We start from the raw sequence: 18,604 nt of genomic DNA, 5'->3' as shown, positions 1-18,604 counted from the left end.
GCAGGGTTGATGTTTCTTCATGATAAAATCTCAACTCCATTTAACCATGGCAGCTGAACAAGAATACCCCTAACGTGAATTAAACATAACTCATGAACTTGCCTGAGTCCAGGTGGTCTCAAGTGCCGAAACAGACTCTACTTACCATAAATGTATAAGTTATAGATACTCAGCCTTGAGTTTAGAGATTAAACAGAAGAGTAGGGGACCCAGCGGAGTCGAATATGCATGTGCAATACCCTCACCTGTCTTATCTGCAGACATTCAGATGCATACATACACACACACACACACACACATACACACCTACGCACACGCACATACACACACACACACACACACACACAGGAGCCACCAAAGTATTCTCTAAATAACAGAGGTACGGCTTGAAAGTTTTCAAGTTCATCGTGTTAATTCCTTCCTCCTTCTAGCGTTTTATAATTTTATACTTTTTATGTCGAATGTCTGTTTTGGTCTCTAAGGTTACGGGTCTGTGCCAGGACGGTCAGACAGCATGCAGGCTTTCGGTCAACAAAAATCTGCCAGCGTGAGGCGATCCAGTCATTTGAATGCGTTTGACTGTGGACACACCTAAAAGTTGCAGAAAACTGGCTTTCGACTAGTTTGATTGGTCTGCAGAGTCCAGTAACGACCCCCAAAGTGGTCAAAATGATTATTGGCAGAGTTAATCAGGACATGAAGCCATTTCAGCCACTCCTGGTGTTCAGCTTGTTGAAGTGAACGGATCTTCGATACTGCGGACGGCGTCAAAAACGTGGGATTCAGCAGTAACACTTTTGTACCAAATGATGAGAATTTCAAAGCAGTGGGAAATGTTTGAAGTGAAAAACGTCTAATGTTCATCCCACACAATGTTTTGTCATTTCAAAAAGAAAGATCAAATTAGATGAGCCACATTCTCAAATGCTGCATTATTTCAGACACCATTGGAACTAAAGGCATTTACATAATGGTCTGATGAAACCAAAATTCATATAAACTAAACAACCTCAGGAGCAAAACACAGGCACACACTTAGTTTGATAACTTATGCAGGTTATTTTCTGAAATATTTCTCTAAAAGTTGCTAATATCAAAAGCAGTATTCTTAGAACTTAGAAATAATTTTAATTAACATGATTAAGCGATGATAAAACAAATTGTATTCCTGTTTTGCTATTCATTTTTACTGCTTTAGAAGCGTTTCTAAGATGTGTAAAGGGTTTTTGTCTGTTAGGAATGAAGTTTTTTTTATATATATATATATCTGAGTCCAGATTGCAAGTTTCTTTGAGCTCAATATAAAAGCATTGGTGTATAAATTACTGTCAGCTTTCTGATAGACTTGTCTTTTCATTTCTACTAAGTGATAATGGTTGAGGAGCCTTAAAATAAACAAACCTCTGTGGCGGACGCATATGTTGTTTTTGTGTGCTGGAGACATGAGGGAGACGAACAGTAGGCAGCGTGGCTGAGCAGTTCTGCTTTGAACTGCAGCGAGGAAACGCAGCGCTCCAGATGGTTTTGCTCCCGAGAACCATTTGGAGAATCTACAAGGTGAGCAGCTTCAGGTTAATGGTGAATAATTGATTATTCATCGGATGCTAAAGCTAAAGCCAAGCTTCTGTCTGAGCAGAGGGAGCCATGTTTTTTTTTATTGGATGCATTTTGTGAGGGCTGAATATCATAAATATTAAAGTAACACTAACGTGTAAAGTGGATGAATTTGGCCTTAATCAACTTCCCAGTTTACATCCGAATCATCTGGTTTCAGTGGGAAAACTCAGGAGAAAAATGTTGCTTATTCAGTTTAATTCAAGCCTTTGCATCTGACAGTAAATGAGTGATGGCTCCAAGTTTATTACTATTATTTAGTTATTTTTGCTTTTTTTTCCAGAAATAAAACCTCTTATAAATTCATTGATTTCTTTTGAATATTCCTCTGTCCTTTATTATTAGAAACAAACTTCTTGAGTGAGCGCTCGTAGATTAAAATCTGCAAACGATGTTAATAATTTCAGCTTAACTTTATCGTACAATGTCGTAAGGAGTACAGAAGATGATAATATTTTATAGTTTTGAAAGAATCTATTTGATTCCGTTTGGAAAGTGCAAACGGAAATTAAACGTTATTTGAGGTTTCTCAAAGTTGTAGTGGCTGCTGGCTGTGAGTAGGAAGGATGTCCTGTAGCAGTCTGTATCACAGCAAACGTGTAGACGCCTCTGACTAAAGACACCGATGTTAAATGAATGTGCAGTACGCATGTCAAATGTACAAACATGAAGAAAAAAATGTTGCCCTTCTTGTAAATATTGTGAAATTATGTAACATTTCAAGATATTGAATTGTCGTTAATTATATTTAATAATTAAATCAAGTTATCAGTGGGGATCTGTGCACCTCTTTCTCCCGTTGCGTTACAAAACCGCACATTTTAAACTGTGTTTAAAGGCAGTTGCTGTTGTATTAATTTACATCCTTTAATCTACTAGTTATTTTTTAACAAGATAAATAATCTCTGTCTACAGGATTGTGTGTATTTCTCATTCCAGCCTTACTGTCCAACAATCAAATTCTGCACATAATTTTGAAAGCCATACGTTAAGATACCGTTAAATGAAATGTCAGAGCCAATATCAGTTCTGACCTTTCTTGACATTTTCTAAAACCTCGGTGTGTATAAACACATCACGCCTCTCCGCGTCCAGCTCGGTTTATGTCAGAATGACGGAGCTGCTCGCAACTTATTCCAACGTTTCTAAAAGCTTTTTAGACAACAGCTGTTGTTTTTTTTTTTTTTAGCGTTTTAATTAACCCATAAGGAGGCATCATCATTAAGCCAAAAGAGCAACAGCTGTGTCGTGAATGTAGCGTAATGCGCAATGTGCTATAAAACTAAGAAAATTAGAGCAAATGCAGTTGAGTAAAGCCTGGACTTATCTTTTGTAAGCCAGACAATAAAGCAGACCATTAGGCCATTAATGTCCCATTAGGCAGGAAAAGGTTTTATGGATGCATATATGTTAAAAAAAAATAAAGGCAGACTTAATGTGTGTGCTTTCTTCACATCGACTGAACATTAGCTCGTGATGCAGGCGACGCTGCATCAGGCGGAGGTCAGTAAAGCTTTGTCCACCACTGCTGACGTTAAGTTTGGCTATTAGGATCTATTAAGTCTCATTTTCCGATCCATTTCTTTCAGGAGCATAAATCACGATTGGCAGCTGTGTCTCTTTTAAAGAGACACGCGGTAAAGTATTAGCTATTATATTGGTCCTCTATTGCACTTAACAGGTGATTTATTATTCCCTATATTCTAAGAAAAAGAAAATGCAACAAAATTGCATCTGCAGTTTCTCTACAGAATAGTAGGTTGATGCAATGCAGGGATTCAGTTGTTTTGATGACATTTTGATCTTAATTTAACAATAAAAACTATGGCCATTAGAAAATATCCAGAGGTTTTTGGAGAGTTATCCTCGTCAGGTCACCGATGACCACATAAAGGAACCGAGCAAAACACGAGGCGTCAAGAAGACGTCGTTTTTCTTTTGCCTTATTTTCTACATATAAGAACCTAGTTTAAAATGAAGGAAGAGAAGAAAACAAAAGGAATCAAATCTGATACAGTTGAACACTATCTAACACTTTAACAATCAGTAGATTGAGCAAATATCTGAAGTAGAAACTCAGAGATGCATCACTCTTCAAATTATCTTCTGCATGGCAGATTGTTCAGCTGAAATTCCCTCTGTTGTTACTAAAATCATATTTTCTATCTGTCAACTGTGTTAACTTTGATATTTTACGAGGGAAAAGTTTTGACTTTACGGCTGCCAGCACCAAGTGGTTAATGATCCAGTTTAAAACTCCCCGAGTGTAGACACGGCACTCGTTCATGTCTTGAGTTTAGGAGTTGTTTTGTTCTTGAATAATTTATAATTCAGAGTTTAAATTGCTTAATGAAATGGAGTTCTCCACTTTACTGTGCATTAAGCTCAAGTCTAAACGTTTAAAGCATAGTTTATGGTTGTTTCAGCTGCATGACGATGCGTCCTTGAGAAAAATTGAAGAGAGTAATGAACCTTTTGAATCTTTTGTGACGTTAACTGGGTCTGAATAGAGAAATGGCAGACGTGTTTATCATTTGTGTTCCCTCTGATGCAATCCTGTCATCACATCCAGACGCACAAACTGTACTATATCAATCATTTGGCCAATGATTGGTAAATAAATCTTCCACCAAATTTACAGTGACGTTAACACGTATTTGCCTTCTTTGCTGATTTACTTTTATGTCTGTGCATTTTTGTCACAGTTAAAGGGGCTCACATCTTTTCAAATAATTTACGATCAAACTGTGTCGAATGAATTTGAAATGTAAGTTTTCACCTCATGTTTGCTGGACAGACATTTTAATGGCCGCCAAGATTTTTGAGAGACAAAGAATTTATTTTTTACCAAAGGTGTGTGCCACATTACACCCGGCATAAAGTCAACACAGCCTTTCAATGAATTGATATCACGTTTAAACATCCTCCGATATTTCTAAACCAAAGGCAGAAGAAACCTGCAACTGTAGCCATGCACTCAATGCAGGACAAGCCTCGCTCTGAAGATCTTATTTTAAAATACTTGCTACTATTATTTTACGTGCTAAAGACGGATTGCATGTTACAAATGTTTTCTTTTCAGTGTGTGCTCCTATGATTATTCAACACCACCTACAGTCTGTAAATAAGATGTGACTGGATTTGGATCTGATCCTACTTTCAGCTGCACACAGGATGTCCGTCAGTAGTAATCAGATCTGTCTCAGATGACTCATGATTATTAAACTAATTATATATATATATATATATATATATATATATATATATATATATATATATATATATATATATATATATATATATATATTGCATCAAGGAAGTCTAATCTTTTGTACCTAATAAAGAAAATTTAATTTCATAAGGTATTATTTGAACAGCTTTGTATAATGAGAGATGTGCTCTGTGGACACTCTGTAAGCAGACATGCAATGAGAGAGGAGAACCAGACCAAACTGAGCCCTGCAGCAGCTCATGCTGCTGAAACCTGTCGGCAAACAAACATCGCTCACATTGGCAAAATGATCAAAACTTTGCCAAATGCAACAACGTACACGTACTTAATGTAACCTTTTTATTTTTAACAGTCTAAAACTTTGTATTACAAAACACGTCAAAGTCTAACTTGGAGGTCAAAAATCACATTCTTATTCATTTTACTTTATTTTCCTGTTATTTTATGGTATTTGCGATTTTTTTGGGTGACCTTTCAACCTTGATCTCAAATTTAATGAGAAGAAAATTCTCCCTGGCAGCCATGTTTTCTCTCTTTTGTTACTTGATATCCCTTATTAGTCATCTTCTTCTTCTTCTTGTTTGTTTTGATTGTTCTTTGACATTTCCTCCCACAGTGAACCACATGAAGAAGCTGGATGCGTAAGCGCCTCATGATATTTTTTTGCTCCACTAAAAGGATTCCTAAGGATGGTGTCCTAATTGCATGATTGACTTTATTAAATCAGAGGGTGGACATGATTTTATTTTTGAAGAATAAATCGATGACACAGCAAAGGTTGAATGTGGTTATGTGGTTTGTAGCAGAAGGTTTTTGTGTGTGTGTGTGCGTGTGTGTGTGTGTGTGTGTGTGTGTGTGTGTGTGTGTGTGTGTGTGTGTGTGTGTGTGTGTGTGTGTGTGTGTGTGTGTGTGTGTGTGTGTGTGTGTGTGTGAAAAACAAAGGAGCAGTCAGAGGTTTCTGTACGTCAGTCAAAGCAGGAGTTTCATGGATAAAGTTTTCTATTTTCATTTCCTAATGCAGAGTTTAAAGTATTTTGTCATCAACAGGAGTATAACCTCCCCACCGTTAGCTGATTTTTTGCCCATCAGAAGATCCCTGTGGATCATTTTGGCTTCAATAGCAGCACAACATTCAACCAGCACCTCCAAACACAATATTAAGAAGTCAACAAACGGTCTAATGGAATCCGTTCTGTACTTTCCTGGAGACATAATCTGCGCAGGTGTGTCCCAGAAGGGCTGCAGATCTTTTCTGTAGCGTTGCATCATTAACCAGAGGAGGAGGCAACGAGGAGCGGAGCTTTTTCTGCAGCAGCTGTCCAGCAAGCCTAAGCTGAATATTCAGCTCGCAAAGGAAACAGCTGCAGCATCCGAACCTTCTGAATACGGACAAAATGTGCAGAGCATTTAAGAATAAGCTGCATTTTCCCGCATCTCTATAATACGGCAACACAGCTGGATGTGTGGCTGCAGGCAGCATGGAGGATTAACAAACCGCTCATGTCTTTGCTGTTGGAGTTCAAGTTTTATTTCAAGTTAATGTGAGACGTTATGAGGATGTGGGTGTGTGGTATATCACCTCAGCGTTCAGCTGCAGACCCTGCAGCCTTATGATGCCAGTGTGGAGATATAAACATTAATAAGCTAAAAATCTATAAATTAGATCGTTTATACACCCACAGCACAGGTTGGAAATACGAGCGTGCAAAAATAAATGTCTGTAATTGTTTAAATATTTATTTCTTATGTTTGTTTATTAAATGCATGTTTCAAGAAAAGTGAAATAATTCAAACGTGAGGTTAATGTGTGGAGATATGCAATTCAGATGCATGTGTTTAATTAAAAAAAAGATCTTTGATGATGATGAATAAATATTTGTATTATTTGTTGAATTGTTTCACATTTTTGTGTTGCCGCATGCCTCGAGTTTAATATTTAATCATCGTGTTTTCATGCCAGCCACTCAATTATTAGGATGTTTTTCACTCACCTATAGAACCAGGTGAAATTAATTAATCAAATTAATTTATTAAGGATCAGCATAAGTAATATGAAACACCTCGCTAAAAAGGCATTAATGATTATGACATACAAATTCATGTTTAGACATTTTTACACTGCTATAATTAAATTGCATTTAAATTTTCATAAAATTTACATTTTTTATAACATATCACATACCAATTTTTGACAGACTTTGTTTGGATTAGCTGAATCAGGATCAGCTAATCCTCATTGGATTTTTTGTTTCTTTTTTAAGATATTCTGCTTCCAGGTTATCTGGGGACAACTGAGCGACTCACCACCTGACAAAAAAAATCACTTCCTTTTTTTTTTTTCCCTTTAAAAAATTCCTGCCAATATCCATCTACGCGAGACCTTATGTTACAAGTGAGTCACTGAAGTAAACAGAAACAACCAGGAGATTAGGGTCATTTGTCCTCAGCTGTTCTCGAAGGCCGTGTTTGTCTCCTCTCAGGCTGACTTTTATCCACTCACACCCGCTGACATTTTGTTTAACATGTTTTATGGATTGAAAATAAACTGGGTTTTTTTTTGGTGTTGTTTTTTTTTGCGGTAGGAAAACATTTTGAATTAGTTCTCAGGACGTTCCTGGTGAGGCGTCTGTGTCCTCAGGTGAAAAGTTGCATATCCTCACATTTAGAGCTACATTGCAGCATTTCAGCCAAAGGCTCCTGTAATCCTGACTCTGTGGTAAACTGTGGAGCGCGCCATCGGCCTCCTGAAAGGCCGGTGGCGATGTGTTCCCTTTTTAATTTGTCACGGCTCGGCTCTCCTCCCCACTCACGACGACTTCTTAAATCCTTCTCCGCGGTTGCAACTGTTCTCGGGGAAATGACACCAGTCAGCTGGCTCGTTAAAGTAAACCTCGACGTTCATGAGGTAGTTGGCATTGAGCAGTCGTGGTCGAATGTGGGCGTGGAGGGGCAGAACATGAGGCACAGCCTTGCACGCAAAACTTGCGGTGATGCTGAAAATTTTGAAGGAAAATCGCTTTCTGGTGCTGGTGCGTGGTGCGTATCACTGTATGTGATATAAAAAATATATATACACACACACCATTTTCAGCTTTTGGTTAATGTACACTGTTAGTATAGATCCTGCGAAATGTTATATAAATGAATCTAAAGCAAAAAGAATCTGGTTGTTTGTTACTGATGTAAAAATACAACCTTTACTTAATGCACCCATCTTTCTCTCTCTGCCCATTTCCAGTCTGATGGCTGTCAATAAGGGTTCTAGTGCTATTTTTTTTAATTGGCATACTTTCCACTAAGTGCATCAATAATTACTCAATTAAATGAGCGCAGACGGCAAGAGCTATTTTGGGAGCAGGTTTTCCAAAGTGCATAGACGTTTATTTAACTCCAGCAATTTGCACGGTAGACTTGACTTTCTTTTCCGTTTAACTGGTTTTAACTGGTTCCCACTTCATCATTTCATAAACACTTGCATTTTGATTCTTATTAAATAAATATACTCATATTTTGTATTCATCATAAGTGGCCCTTTTTGAGCGTGTGTCCATTTTAGTGGAGATCCGGGCTGAAGATTTACTATTATTTGTTCCCAGTTTAAGGAACATTAAAAACGACTAATGGGTGAATTTCTACTAGAACCAATAACAAACTGATTAATGTTGATGTGCTATATGTGGAATGGCTTTTGTCATGTTTTATTGCTAAGAGAGAGACTTTGAGGGTCTGTTTTATTATATGATTTGTTATGGTAATCAGGTTTTCACCTTTTTAGCTTAGCTTTATTTTCATATTACTCATATTCCTAAAGGAGTTTATTCAACTATCTGTTTTACTGTGTCAGGCTCAGCTGCAGTCTTAGGTTCACATTCAAGTATAAAAATCTTTTTCTTATTTTTTTTTTTTATTGTTTTTGATCCAATTCAGGATTTTTTTTTTTTAACTATTTTTAGTTTTTTTTTTTCACTTAGCAGGTCTTGGCAAGTAAACCCTGACATTTGCACTTTTTCAGGGACTCTCTGCTGAACTCTGCATTTGTAGCTGCTCTTAATAAGGAAACATTTCCCAACAACAAGGTCACCGTCAGCCTGAAATGTTTTTTGCGCTCGAGGCCCAACTCTCATGCACCCACAAGGTACCAGAAATATTTATTGCAAGTTGCAAATCTGGGTGGTTTTTAAGCGAACAGGTTCCGACTTCCAGGCATGGATTTAAACCTGGTTTCAGGCAACAGAGTTGGATTTTTTTCTTAAATCCAACTCATTTTTCTGAGTGTTACATATGTGGAAAATAATATAAATAGACATTGCCTTTAAAAAGTGACAGTGAACCTTGAAGGATTTTATTTTATTTTTTTACATCCTGTCCTGTAAAGGTTTTATTTGATAAATCAACATAAAGCGACACATATTTGAAAAGTAAAATGAATGTCATATGTGCTTTTAAAAATGATCACAAATAAAAAGGTGAAAAGTGTGGCCTGCTTTTTACCTTTTTGAAAAAGGTAAAAAGCCATAAGTCAACACCATAAGCAGACAGCCAAAGCTTTAGATCCAAGCAGATCAATGTTTTATAAAGCCCCAGACATAAATCTCATTGAGAGTGTGCGGTATACTGTTCCTTGATCCTCTATATTTTTTTTGAGTTTGAGCTATTTCCCTGAGGCAGATTGGATAAATCTGTAGTTTCTAAATGTCCGTGACCCTTAAACACATACGTCAAAAGACTAGAGAGCAAAGGCAGCTCTACAGAGGATTAAATAAAAATGTGCTAACACATCTCCAGATCATCTTATAAAACACTTTTTGTCGGTCTGTCACAAACAAACTCAGATAAAATGCATCGAAGCACAAACTACAATCAACGTACACAAACGTCCAATCATTGCGGTTGCAAACACTTGAGGACACAGCTTCATAAAGATCTTTTTGTGAAAAAAAGATGTTTAATCCTAAAGTACGTCTTCTGACACGGTTCAAAGCTAAAGCTCGTTTTTCTTCCGGATGTAAAGCTCTCTAAAATAATTTGTTTGACCTGAACAATCCCTGGATTTTTTTAGAGACCTATTTAAACTGTCCATCATCTAACTTGAGGTCGTGTTTTCATTTAAAGATAATTAACAAAGTCAGCCTTCTATCACCTGAAGATGTTTTTTTTAGGATTAGAGGACTGATGTCGCAGCAAGATCCAGACAAGATAAGCCATGTTTCTAACAGATTATATGCGAGGGCAAATTCTGGTGAGTAATTATCTTAATATTCCTGATTTATGAAGATCAACAAATGTGGACTGCACTTGAATGCTATGCTCCCATTTTCATAAATGGCTTTGAGAAAAGAAGCTTCCTATAACATCTTATTTAAGCCTAAGGGACTCATAGTTTTGTAAGTAAAAGCTAAATCCAACTTTGATCAAGCTTTAAATAAAATACAAGAGCAGATAATAAAATCCAATCCTTGCATATTTTACTGATTGGGGATTAGTTTTTTTTTTTTTTTTGCCCTCCCAGATAAATATCCTTATATTAAAGGTCACATTTACAAGGAGGCGATTCTGCACTGAAAGATGAATTCATTTTAAAACCATTTGCAGATCTTTGTTAAACATGAACATTGACGTTCTTTTCTGGGCAAAACGTTTTTTAAAACTTTCATTCAATTATTGCTTCCCCATTATGTGCATACAGTTATTGAAATAGATTATTTCTTCTGTTTTTCTTTACTTTTCTTCCCCCTTCAAACAGATGGTTGAAACATTAGCCACCTGCTGTCTGCCGTCTCCCGCAGCTCTGAAAACATTTGAATCTTTTGTGATGATGATGATTTGATGCTGCTGTTGATGCGCACATAGACGATTGAATATTTACCCTGATTTAAAAGAGTGCTCACTTAAAGGTAAACTTTTGACACTCAGATATTTATAGATGTCTGTTGTCAAGTTGAAATGCTGCCTGTTCAAGTCCTTTTCTGTTGCAGGCGTGTTATTAATCACCGGACTGCAGCAGGAAAGTGTGGGCTTTTGTCTGTTTTTTTTATTGCGCTCAAGGGAAGATGAGCATCAGATGGTAAAACAAACTTTACTCCTACAACACAAAGCACTAATTACAAGGACAGACTGAGCTCCAAAATAGTGAAAATGATTCAAGGTTTTGAATGGAAACAGAAAATGAATTTCCTTGAATCTTTTGCTGAATGTTTCTAACTTACTTTTGTTTCTTATGTCTTGTTTAAAAACAATATTGTATTTTTTAATGCTGTTTTTTCCCATGAATCATGTTGAATAAAGGGAATTGGACGAATTTGGTTGGAAAAAAGTGTCATTTGTGGCTCGGTGGGTTTTGGTTTCTGGTGTTTGTTGCTTTTATTTATGCTTACAGAAAACAGCGAAAGTCTGAAATCTATTACAGTACAATGACAAAAATAGACATTTCCCCTTGTGGAAGTCCAACTGTGCCAATATTGATTTAATGCAGAAGGAGAAAAAATAATAATATATTAATAGATCTTCTGCACTGCCACAGAAATGTTAAGATTTAAGTTTTACAATGTTGGAGGTATGTAGCTGTGAAAGAGAGCAGCTTAATTACTCTGGATCAAACTGACAGACGGCAATAACCTCCAAGTTAAAAACTGACACTATGCTTTGCTGCAGAACGCCGTGTTGAAATGTAGACTGAGTCATTGCATAGAGATTATGCATGCTGCTTGGGGGGTTTTTAAGAAGTAAATTTGTCTTTATGTCTAGTTTCAGAATCAGAAGCATGTGCAAAAAAAGAAAAAGGTTTTAAAAGGTTTCACACCTCCAAATTGCTTTTTACATCTGACCAAGACTTCGGTCACCTTCATAAAATACTTCAATTGGAGCGAGTCCAGTCTGTCTGCAGCTGGAGGGAGGATGAAATAAAAGGCTAAGCTCAGTATTTGGAAAAAATATGTATAATTTTTGTTTTTGCTAAAATGTTGTCTTTATCACGGCTCTCTGTGGAAGGCTACAAAACTAACGAAGTATTTAATGCGCAGTTTCCTTTGGGTAAATATTGCTTTTCAAACAGTGAGATGCCTTCTTCAGTATTGACTTTTCTCTGTGCTGCACTTTCACTGCCGCTTTCTGGACTATTTATGTCACCCAAAACAAAAAAGGAAATAAATAACACACATCAGCTGTTCTGTTTAGCGACAGTTTAATTTTCTATTTGCTTAAGAAGTGACGTCGGATCTCTCCGATATGTTGCTGGTGGTCAGGGTGGATTTCCACGCAAAAAAATATTTGTATTAATATAGGTCACAGAGGAATGTTCATAAAATTGAGTGCTTGTTTTTTTGTTTTTTTTCACAGCATTTAACCTTTTTTAGGGTCTTACAAAGGACTAACGCAATCTTTGATTTCTCTCACGTTTTTTTTTAACAACACATTTTGTTCATCTTTTGCACACACTGATCTGTTTCGTCACTCCTCTGATTCCAGACCTGAAAAGTTTCAAGTTTCATAATGTGAACTCACTTCTAGAAGTCCAGACAGTCTGACTTCCAGCTGAATGACCGAATTACATATTTAATATACTATTCATCCGTTTGCTTTTGATGTTGCTTTCAGCTGCATCAAGCATCCAAACCTGGTCCTTCACACCGTTTTGCAGGAATACAGGAAACCTTTAAGCCCATTTTCACAGAGCTTTCCACATATTTCTGGGTGTCTTTCAACGGTGGTTTCAAAACGCCCAACAGCCCTCAAGTCCTTTCCCAAATATAAGCATTAAAGGCGAGTCGGTTCTCTCTGAGTTCACTTTCTCAAATATCGCAGCTTAATTTACCCACAAGTAGATCAGTCATGAAAGATAATTGAATTTCACTCTCATCCAATTGTGGCAGATATCCGATCTTTTTTTTTCTTCTTTTCTTTCGTGTATCTTCCCATCAAAGCAGTTGGCTTCCCACCAAAAGTTACAAAGCAAATAAATGTTGCCAAATGGTGTTCAATATTTAACTCGGTCCATCCACACGAGAGACATCCAGTTCACAAAATCTGCACAAATAAAATCCAGCAAATCCATTCAAACGTGGAAATCGAGTAAAAACATGCTGATATAAAAATCTGGGAAAAGCAACATGCATCAGTTGATTGTCTCGCTTATTGAGCTACTTTAACAGAGCAACGTTTTGCATATTTCTTCTGGTATTTTTTTTTTTTACATTTTTTTCAAGTTTTTGATACTGGATGTCCTTCTTGTCATCATCCTGATCTTCAGTGTCCTCCACAGATTCCTGTCATAACTCTGGCTGACCTCAGTGGTGCTCATATTACTTTCAGTCAGGGGAATTGTTCATTTAGACTTAACTGAGTTATAGCAAGGGTTTGCTCATTTGCACAAAGATTATTTCATATTACAGTCACATTAATTTGCATTCATTAAAAAAAAAAACTAGCTCAGGCAGAAAATTAGCTCAGCATGTCCTTTATTAGCTACTCACCTAAACATAATGCTGGTGTCGTTTTGAAAATTGAGCTAATTCTGGGTTTTGGATTAAGCCCTGTGTGTCTCAAGATCCTGAAAATCCCCCTGACCAGCTGTTTTTCTACTGGTAACCTGCTCCAGAAACCATACAGCCTCTGCTCTCGGTGACCTCTGACGTTTTCATGAGCATGTGTCTCTCTGTCATCCACACAGGAGCGGTTTGTCTTCGCGACCGTCTGGCATCTCGCATCTGTCACACTCTGCGCTCGCTCAGCCGCTGCCACCAGCCAAACATGCAGGCAAGCTGCTGCAAGACGTGCAGTCAGGACCCCGGCGTCAGCGGCGTGCTTCTCCACTAAGGCCCCGCTCTCCTGGCGTCGCTTCAACCACAGGGTAATAAACCACGGGCCTCAACAGGGAGCCAACCATCGGGACCTCTGCTAACCATTAACAATCAAGTCACTGACAGACGACAGAGTTCACCTGGAGCTGGTGCGAAGGACAGAATTGCAACAAACCAAGAGCTGAAATATTTGTTTGCACTTTGTGCGTCCCGCGTTTTGACGACATCTGTGTAGCAGGTTGGAGTGTTTTACAGAAGACGAGATTCTTTCGTCCTACCCAGTTACAACGCATTAACACACTTAGACAAACCACTAATCTTTTCTGTTTTAGTGCGTGTTTTTATTTTGATGACTGCAGCAGAGTCTTAAAACATGCAGCTCAGTAGCTTTTAATATGTGGTACATGTGTTGGGAAGCAGAACATATGGTGCATAGTTGATCATTTGTCATTTCATTGAGTCCTGTGCTTTTAGTCCGCTGCATTTCTGTTATGCACTAATCTTCTTTTGCATTATGGGTCTCAAACTGTACCTGGTCGAAAAAGGGAGCCTTTCAACATCATGTGTCGGGTCAAAACTGTGAGGGCTTCCTGAAGCTTTCCAAAGATTGCTACGTATTTGTGAAAAACGTTTTCAAATGTTTTGCTGTATGATTTAAAGTGCGGACACAAAGCACCTGAGAGAAACTGTGTTATTACCTGTATGAAGCATGTCCTACCAGGTAAAGCTTAAGTGTAAAGCCTGGTTCACACGGCAACAAGTTAAAATGCACGAGTCTCAGTCTTCAAAACCCGTGAGTCCCCAAAGGACATTGAAAAATCACAGCTGCATCAGGTTTGGTTATACAGCGTGTGGTGTTCAGCCACACAGCAAAGACGATGAAGAAATTTTACTCATGAAATCTCTCAAAACCTCTCGAGAGTTCGGAGTAAACAAACATGGCCGACGAGGAGTAATTAACGGGACATGTTCATAAAAACATGACAGACATACATGGTACTTTCTATGGACGTCTGGTGGCAGAGGTCTGGTTTTCTGTATTTTGAATTATCCTCCATCTTTGATTGATTTATTAATCCCAGATGGATGATTAGCAAGGCAGTGATAAATCAGAGGATTATCTTCAGAGCCATCGTAATATTTGGAATATCCTTAAGATTGCCGAGTCGGATCAAAAATTGTCATAATTATCTTGACATGTGAACCCTTGAATTCACAATGTGTTCCTGTGTCAGACTGAAGTTTTTAATTAGATCAACAAATTCTTTCTAGACATGAAGTGAGTAAAAGTCAAAGTTCTACACTCAAAAGGCCTCCACCTCCAGAACCGTTGGCAGAAACCAGGGATTTTTTTCTGCTTTCTTAGGCTGCGTTTGAGAAAGTCTACAAACGTTTTCAGGTTAGCAGAGACTATAATTCAGTTTTACAGTTAAACACTGATAAATGGTCACGAGGTTTATGTCCAGAAAACCAGGTTTTAATTCCGACTGCACCCAATAGAACAAAACCTGCAGAGATGCCTTTATTGAAAGTTGTAACTAGAGCCGATTTTAAAAGTTTGTAGTAACGTTTCATGAGCTACACAGCACAGCTGTTGTGTCAGAATCATTGGTTATAGGTTTTATTGGCTAAAATCATGGTTTGTACTTTTCCAATGGTAAGTTCCTCAATCGTTGAGCGAGAGTTTGCTAGAAACGCTGGCGGTGAAAGTCGGTGCTTCTTATCTTCAGCAGACCTGGTTTGGAGCCGACAGTGGAAAAAAATCCCCAGATGTTTTATAGTCTGGATAAAAAACAAATGTTCTGGGCTTATTGTCGTCATGTATTGATTAACCAGCTGGTATCCACTAATGAAGAGGGTTTTGTTTTTTATACCATAGTTAAAAACACTTTTGTATTTCCATGTTTGCACTCATTCAGAACCAAACATTTTAAGCTCTCAGTAAAACGGCTGTAACTCATGTATCTTTACGTTTCTGCCTTGGAACGACCCGACGTCACCAGAACATGACAGAACCTCCAAACGCCTTCATGTGAAAATCTCAGGCATTTGGAAAGCTTCAACAGAGGCTGAGCAGTTTGCCCCGACACATTGAGTTTTATGTGGCTTGTTAATTAACAGAACCTCCACCAAAGCGTCGGCGAGCACCATTAAAAATATAATTTCCAGACTGCATTCAAAGGACAAATATAGCCGTTGGGGCTGATAAATGAAGCTGCAGTGGAAGTTTTTCAGACATTTATTGAACATATTGAACAGAAGCTGAAAGCGGCCTCAGTCCTCGTTTATTTAGTATCTCAGGAGCATTGAACTAACAATTCAGCTGGATCACTATTTGTATGTTCTTTTTTATCTATTCATTATCAGATTTGCCTTAAAAATAAATTCTCCTGTTTGATCTAAATGAATTTTTAACTCCCGTAGTTGGCTCAAGTCTCAGGATCAATTCAGGCAATCTTCAAGTTGGATCAACTCTGACAGACACACTGGTCTTCAGGATTTATATTGGCATGCTGTGTTTGAAGCTTTTCAAAAAGCAAATATAAACATTATCAGACCTTTAAAAACACCCCTCTGAGCCGTCATCCTGAAGAGCTCTTCATCTGGTCACCATTTAGTTTTTTTTTTCTTAAGGGTACCATTGATCTTAGCAGGAAAGTGAAACCAGCTCCAAATTATCTGCTTAAAATTGACAAGATTTTATTACACACATTTTATCAGAGATTTATTTCAGAAGTACCAGCAGAATGCAGATGCAATGCGGTCATGAAATCTATAAAATAAATTACAAACGCCACCAAACGACTGCGTTTTGGCACCGAGTAACCAACCAAAATGTGTCCAGTGCTGAAATCTAAAAAAATAAGATCAAGTGCAGGTTTTATTTTCTGTTGTTAAAAAGCAGGAATCTAGGAAGTGTAGCAATCCCACCATCAACACCATGACAGCAGAATATATAACGTGGTTAAGAGAAGGAGAGTTTATCCGCTTTTGATATGCAGCTTTTGCCATCAGTCGGCTCAGTAATCTGCATAAATTAGGACAGAACAATAATGGCACAAAGCTGGAACATAAGAGGTTATATTAGCAGGAAAGATGAGTTCATTGTTTCCAATCTTTTTTTGTTTAGTTTTATGATCCCGGGCCTCATCGTTAAACTTGTTCTGCTCACCACTTAAATCTGCACAGTTGCAGTTCTGAATTCAGGACTGTTTTGCAGGACTGGTGTCACAAAGACTCTTTGTAACTCATGTTAATACAGTATTTAAGAGCTGTCACAACCATTTAATTTTTCAAGAAAAAGTAAAAATTTTTGATGAGATGCTATCATTCGTTTGCATTAGTAAGACGTGATTTGTGTGAATAAACCGTCTGCCTGCGCTACGATCTGCAGAATGCCACAAAGGAAGAGAGTAACTCTTCCTGAAAAGATGCTCAGAATGATGAACTGATTTAGCTTTAAGGTTCCTGTTTTCCAACAGCAGTCTTAGGGGAAAAAAAAATCTGCTTTAGCTCCAGCTCTAGTCCAAAGCTCCCAGCTTCGGTGCAGATAACCTCTAAAGAAGCCAGAGAAACGCTGGAGCCGACACTCGGAGGTAACCAGGTAGCTCCGCACTCAAAGGAACATCTGCTCTGGCTTCATCTCTGAAGCTCAGTGGATTTGTCCAGTTTTTTTTATATATATATATGCAGCCTTTGAAGCAGAAGCTAATGCCCACGTTCAAAACACCCCAATTCTTTATTTTTATATCATGCTCTGGCTTTTTTCAGAGCCCTTGTCATGCTGCGCGTTCCTGACACTCCTGTCTCTGTTATGTTTTTCTCAGTTTGGTTGAACAGCAGTTGGTTGTAAAGATGTAACAGAGCAGTCACAGACTAGAGGTGGGCTTTATCAACGCTTCAGCTTGTTAAATGTCTGCAGCAGCTTGTAAAAAGAAAAAAAAAAAAGGCTACATAAAATAGTCTAAGAGGTTACAGTTGTTTCCCTTTGGTTTTACCACACAGGTTTGTGTTTTTTTTTTAACTGTCAGAAAACTGTCAGTAAATGTTTAAGAAAACAGAAGCTACAGATTATTTGGTGCTAGGAGCTGCACAGGCTCCACTTGTTCAGGTGCCAGTTTCAGGTATTGGCGGGCCCAGTGCCGTCTCAACTTGAGTAGTGAACCATTTGGTGTTTCTAATCCTGGTTAAGCTCTCAGTTTGAAGTAAATGCAGTGTGTTAGAGTATTGCTTGTTTTTAAATGATTGTCAAATGTCTCAACAAAAAAAACAAAAAAAGACGCTACCTTTTATCATGTTATGTAAGAACAGTTAATGGGTGAACACGTGTATTACTCCATATATGTACAAGCTCTGGTTTCTGCTTTAAAAGTGTTTGTTTGATCCCGTCGAAGCTGCAGCGGTACCTTCGAATGTTTCTGCACTTCTTCGTCTTTAACATAGAAAGTTTAAACAAAGTCCAACAGGATGGACTCGCTCAGACGTAGAAGGACATCTCTGTACCTCCTCCGCCTTCACGTGACGCGTTGCTGACGGTTTCTCTAAACGGATGAACGTTTCCCCTGAAAGGAAAATCATTTTCAATGAAAGCAGTGCTCCTTTTTTCATGTTCAACAGGCCTTGTAAAATAAACAAAAGAAACGTCTCCTTTTATAAAACCGCCCTGTGTATTGTGAGTTTTTTTTTCATTTCTTTTCTGACGCCTCATGGGAAGCGGTGCCATCGAGAATACGAATTATGGAGAAAATGTGATTTTAGCCTCTACGTACTCTTATCAGTCAACTGTACTCAAACCCATGGAGTGTATTTACACCCTGCATAAGAGTTGAATATTTTAATGCTTTTTTTTTTTTTTATAAAGCAAAGGGGGAAAAAATGCAAACATGTTCAAGAGAGAATCTCCTCTTTGCCTCCATTTTTCTCACTGGCAGAGAGAAAGCCTCCTACTGAAACTTCAGGAGAG

At 37.9% G+C, this 18,604-nt stretch overlaps 1 protein-coding gene across 2 annotated transcripts in view; it reads left to right on the top strand.

The window, feature by feature from the left end:
* adamts7 (a disintegrin-like and metallopeptidase (reprolysin type) with thrombospondin type 1 motif, 7) overlaps nucleotides 1-18,300 on the top strand; it is a 137,888-nt gene extending 119,588 nt beyond the window's left edge. For both annotated transcript variants that reach the window (XM_008404673.3, XM_008404672.3), the window contains exon 24: nucleotides 13,512-18,300. In XM_008404673.3, the coding sequence (XP_008402895.2) occupies nucleotides 13,512-13,657 (146 nt within the window). In that variant the 3' untranslated portion in view covers nucleotides 13,658-18,300. The remainder of the gene's footprint in view (nucleotides 1-13,511) is intronic.
* Nucleotides 18,301-18,604: the final 304 nt, after the last annotated feature.

The sequence above is a fragment of the Poecilia reticulata genome, chromosome 3 (assembly GCF_904066995.2).
Source record: "Poecilia reticulata chromosome 3, P_reticulata-male-v2, whole genome shotgun sequence".
In the NCBI taxonomy this organism is placed as follows: Eukaryota; Metazoa; Chordata; class Actinopteri; order Cyprinodontiformes; family Poeciliidae; genus Poecilia; species Poecilia reticulata.
The sequence above is the reverse complement of the archived record's forward strand: the minus strand, read 5'-3'. Positions and strand labels throughout refer to the sequence as shown.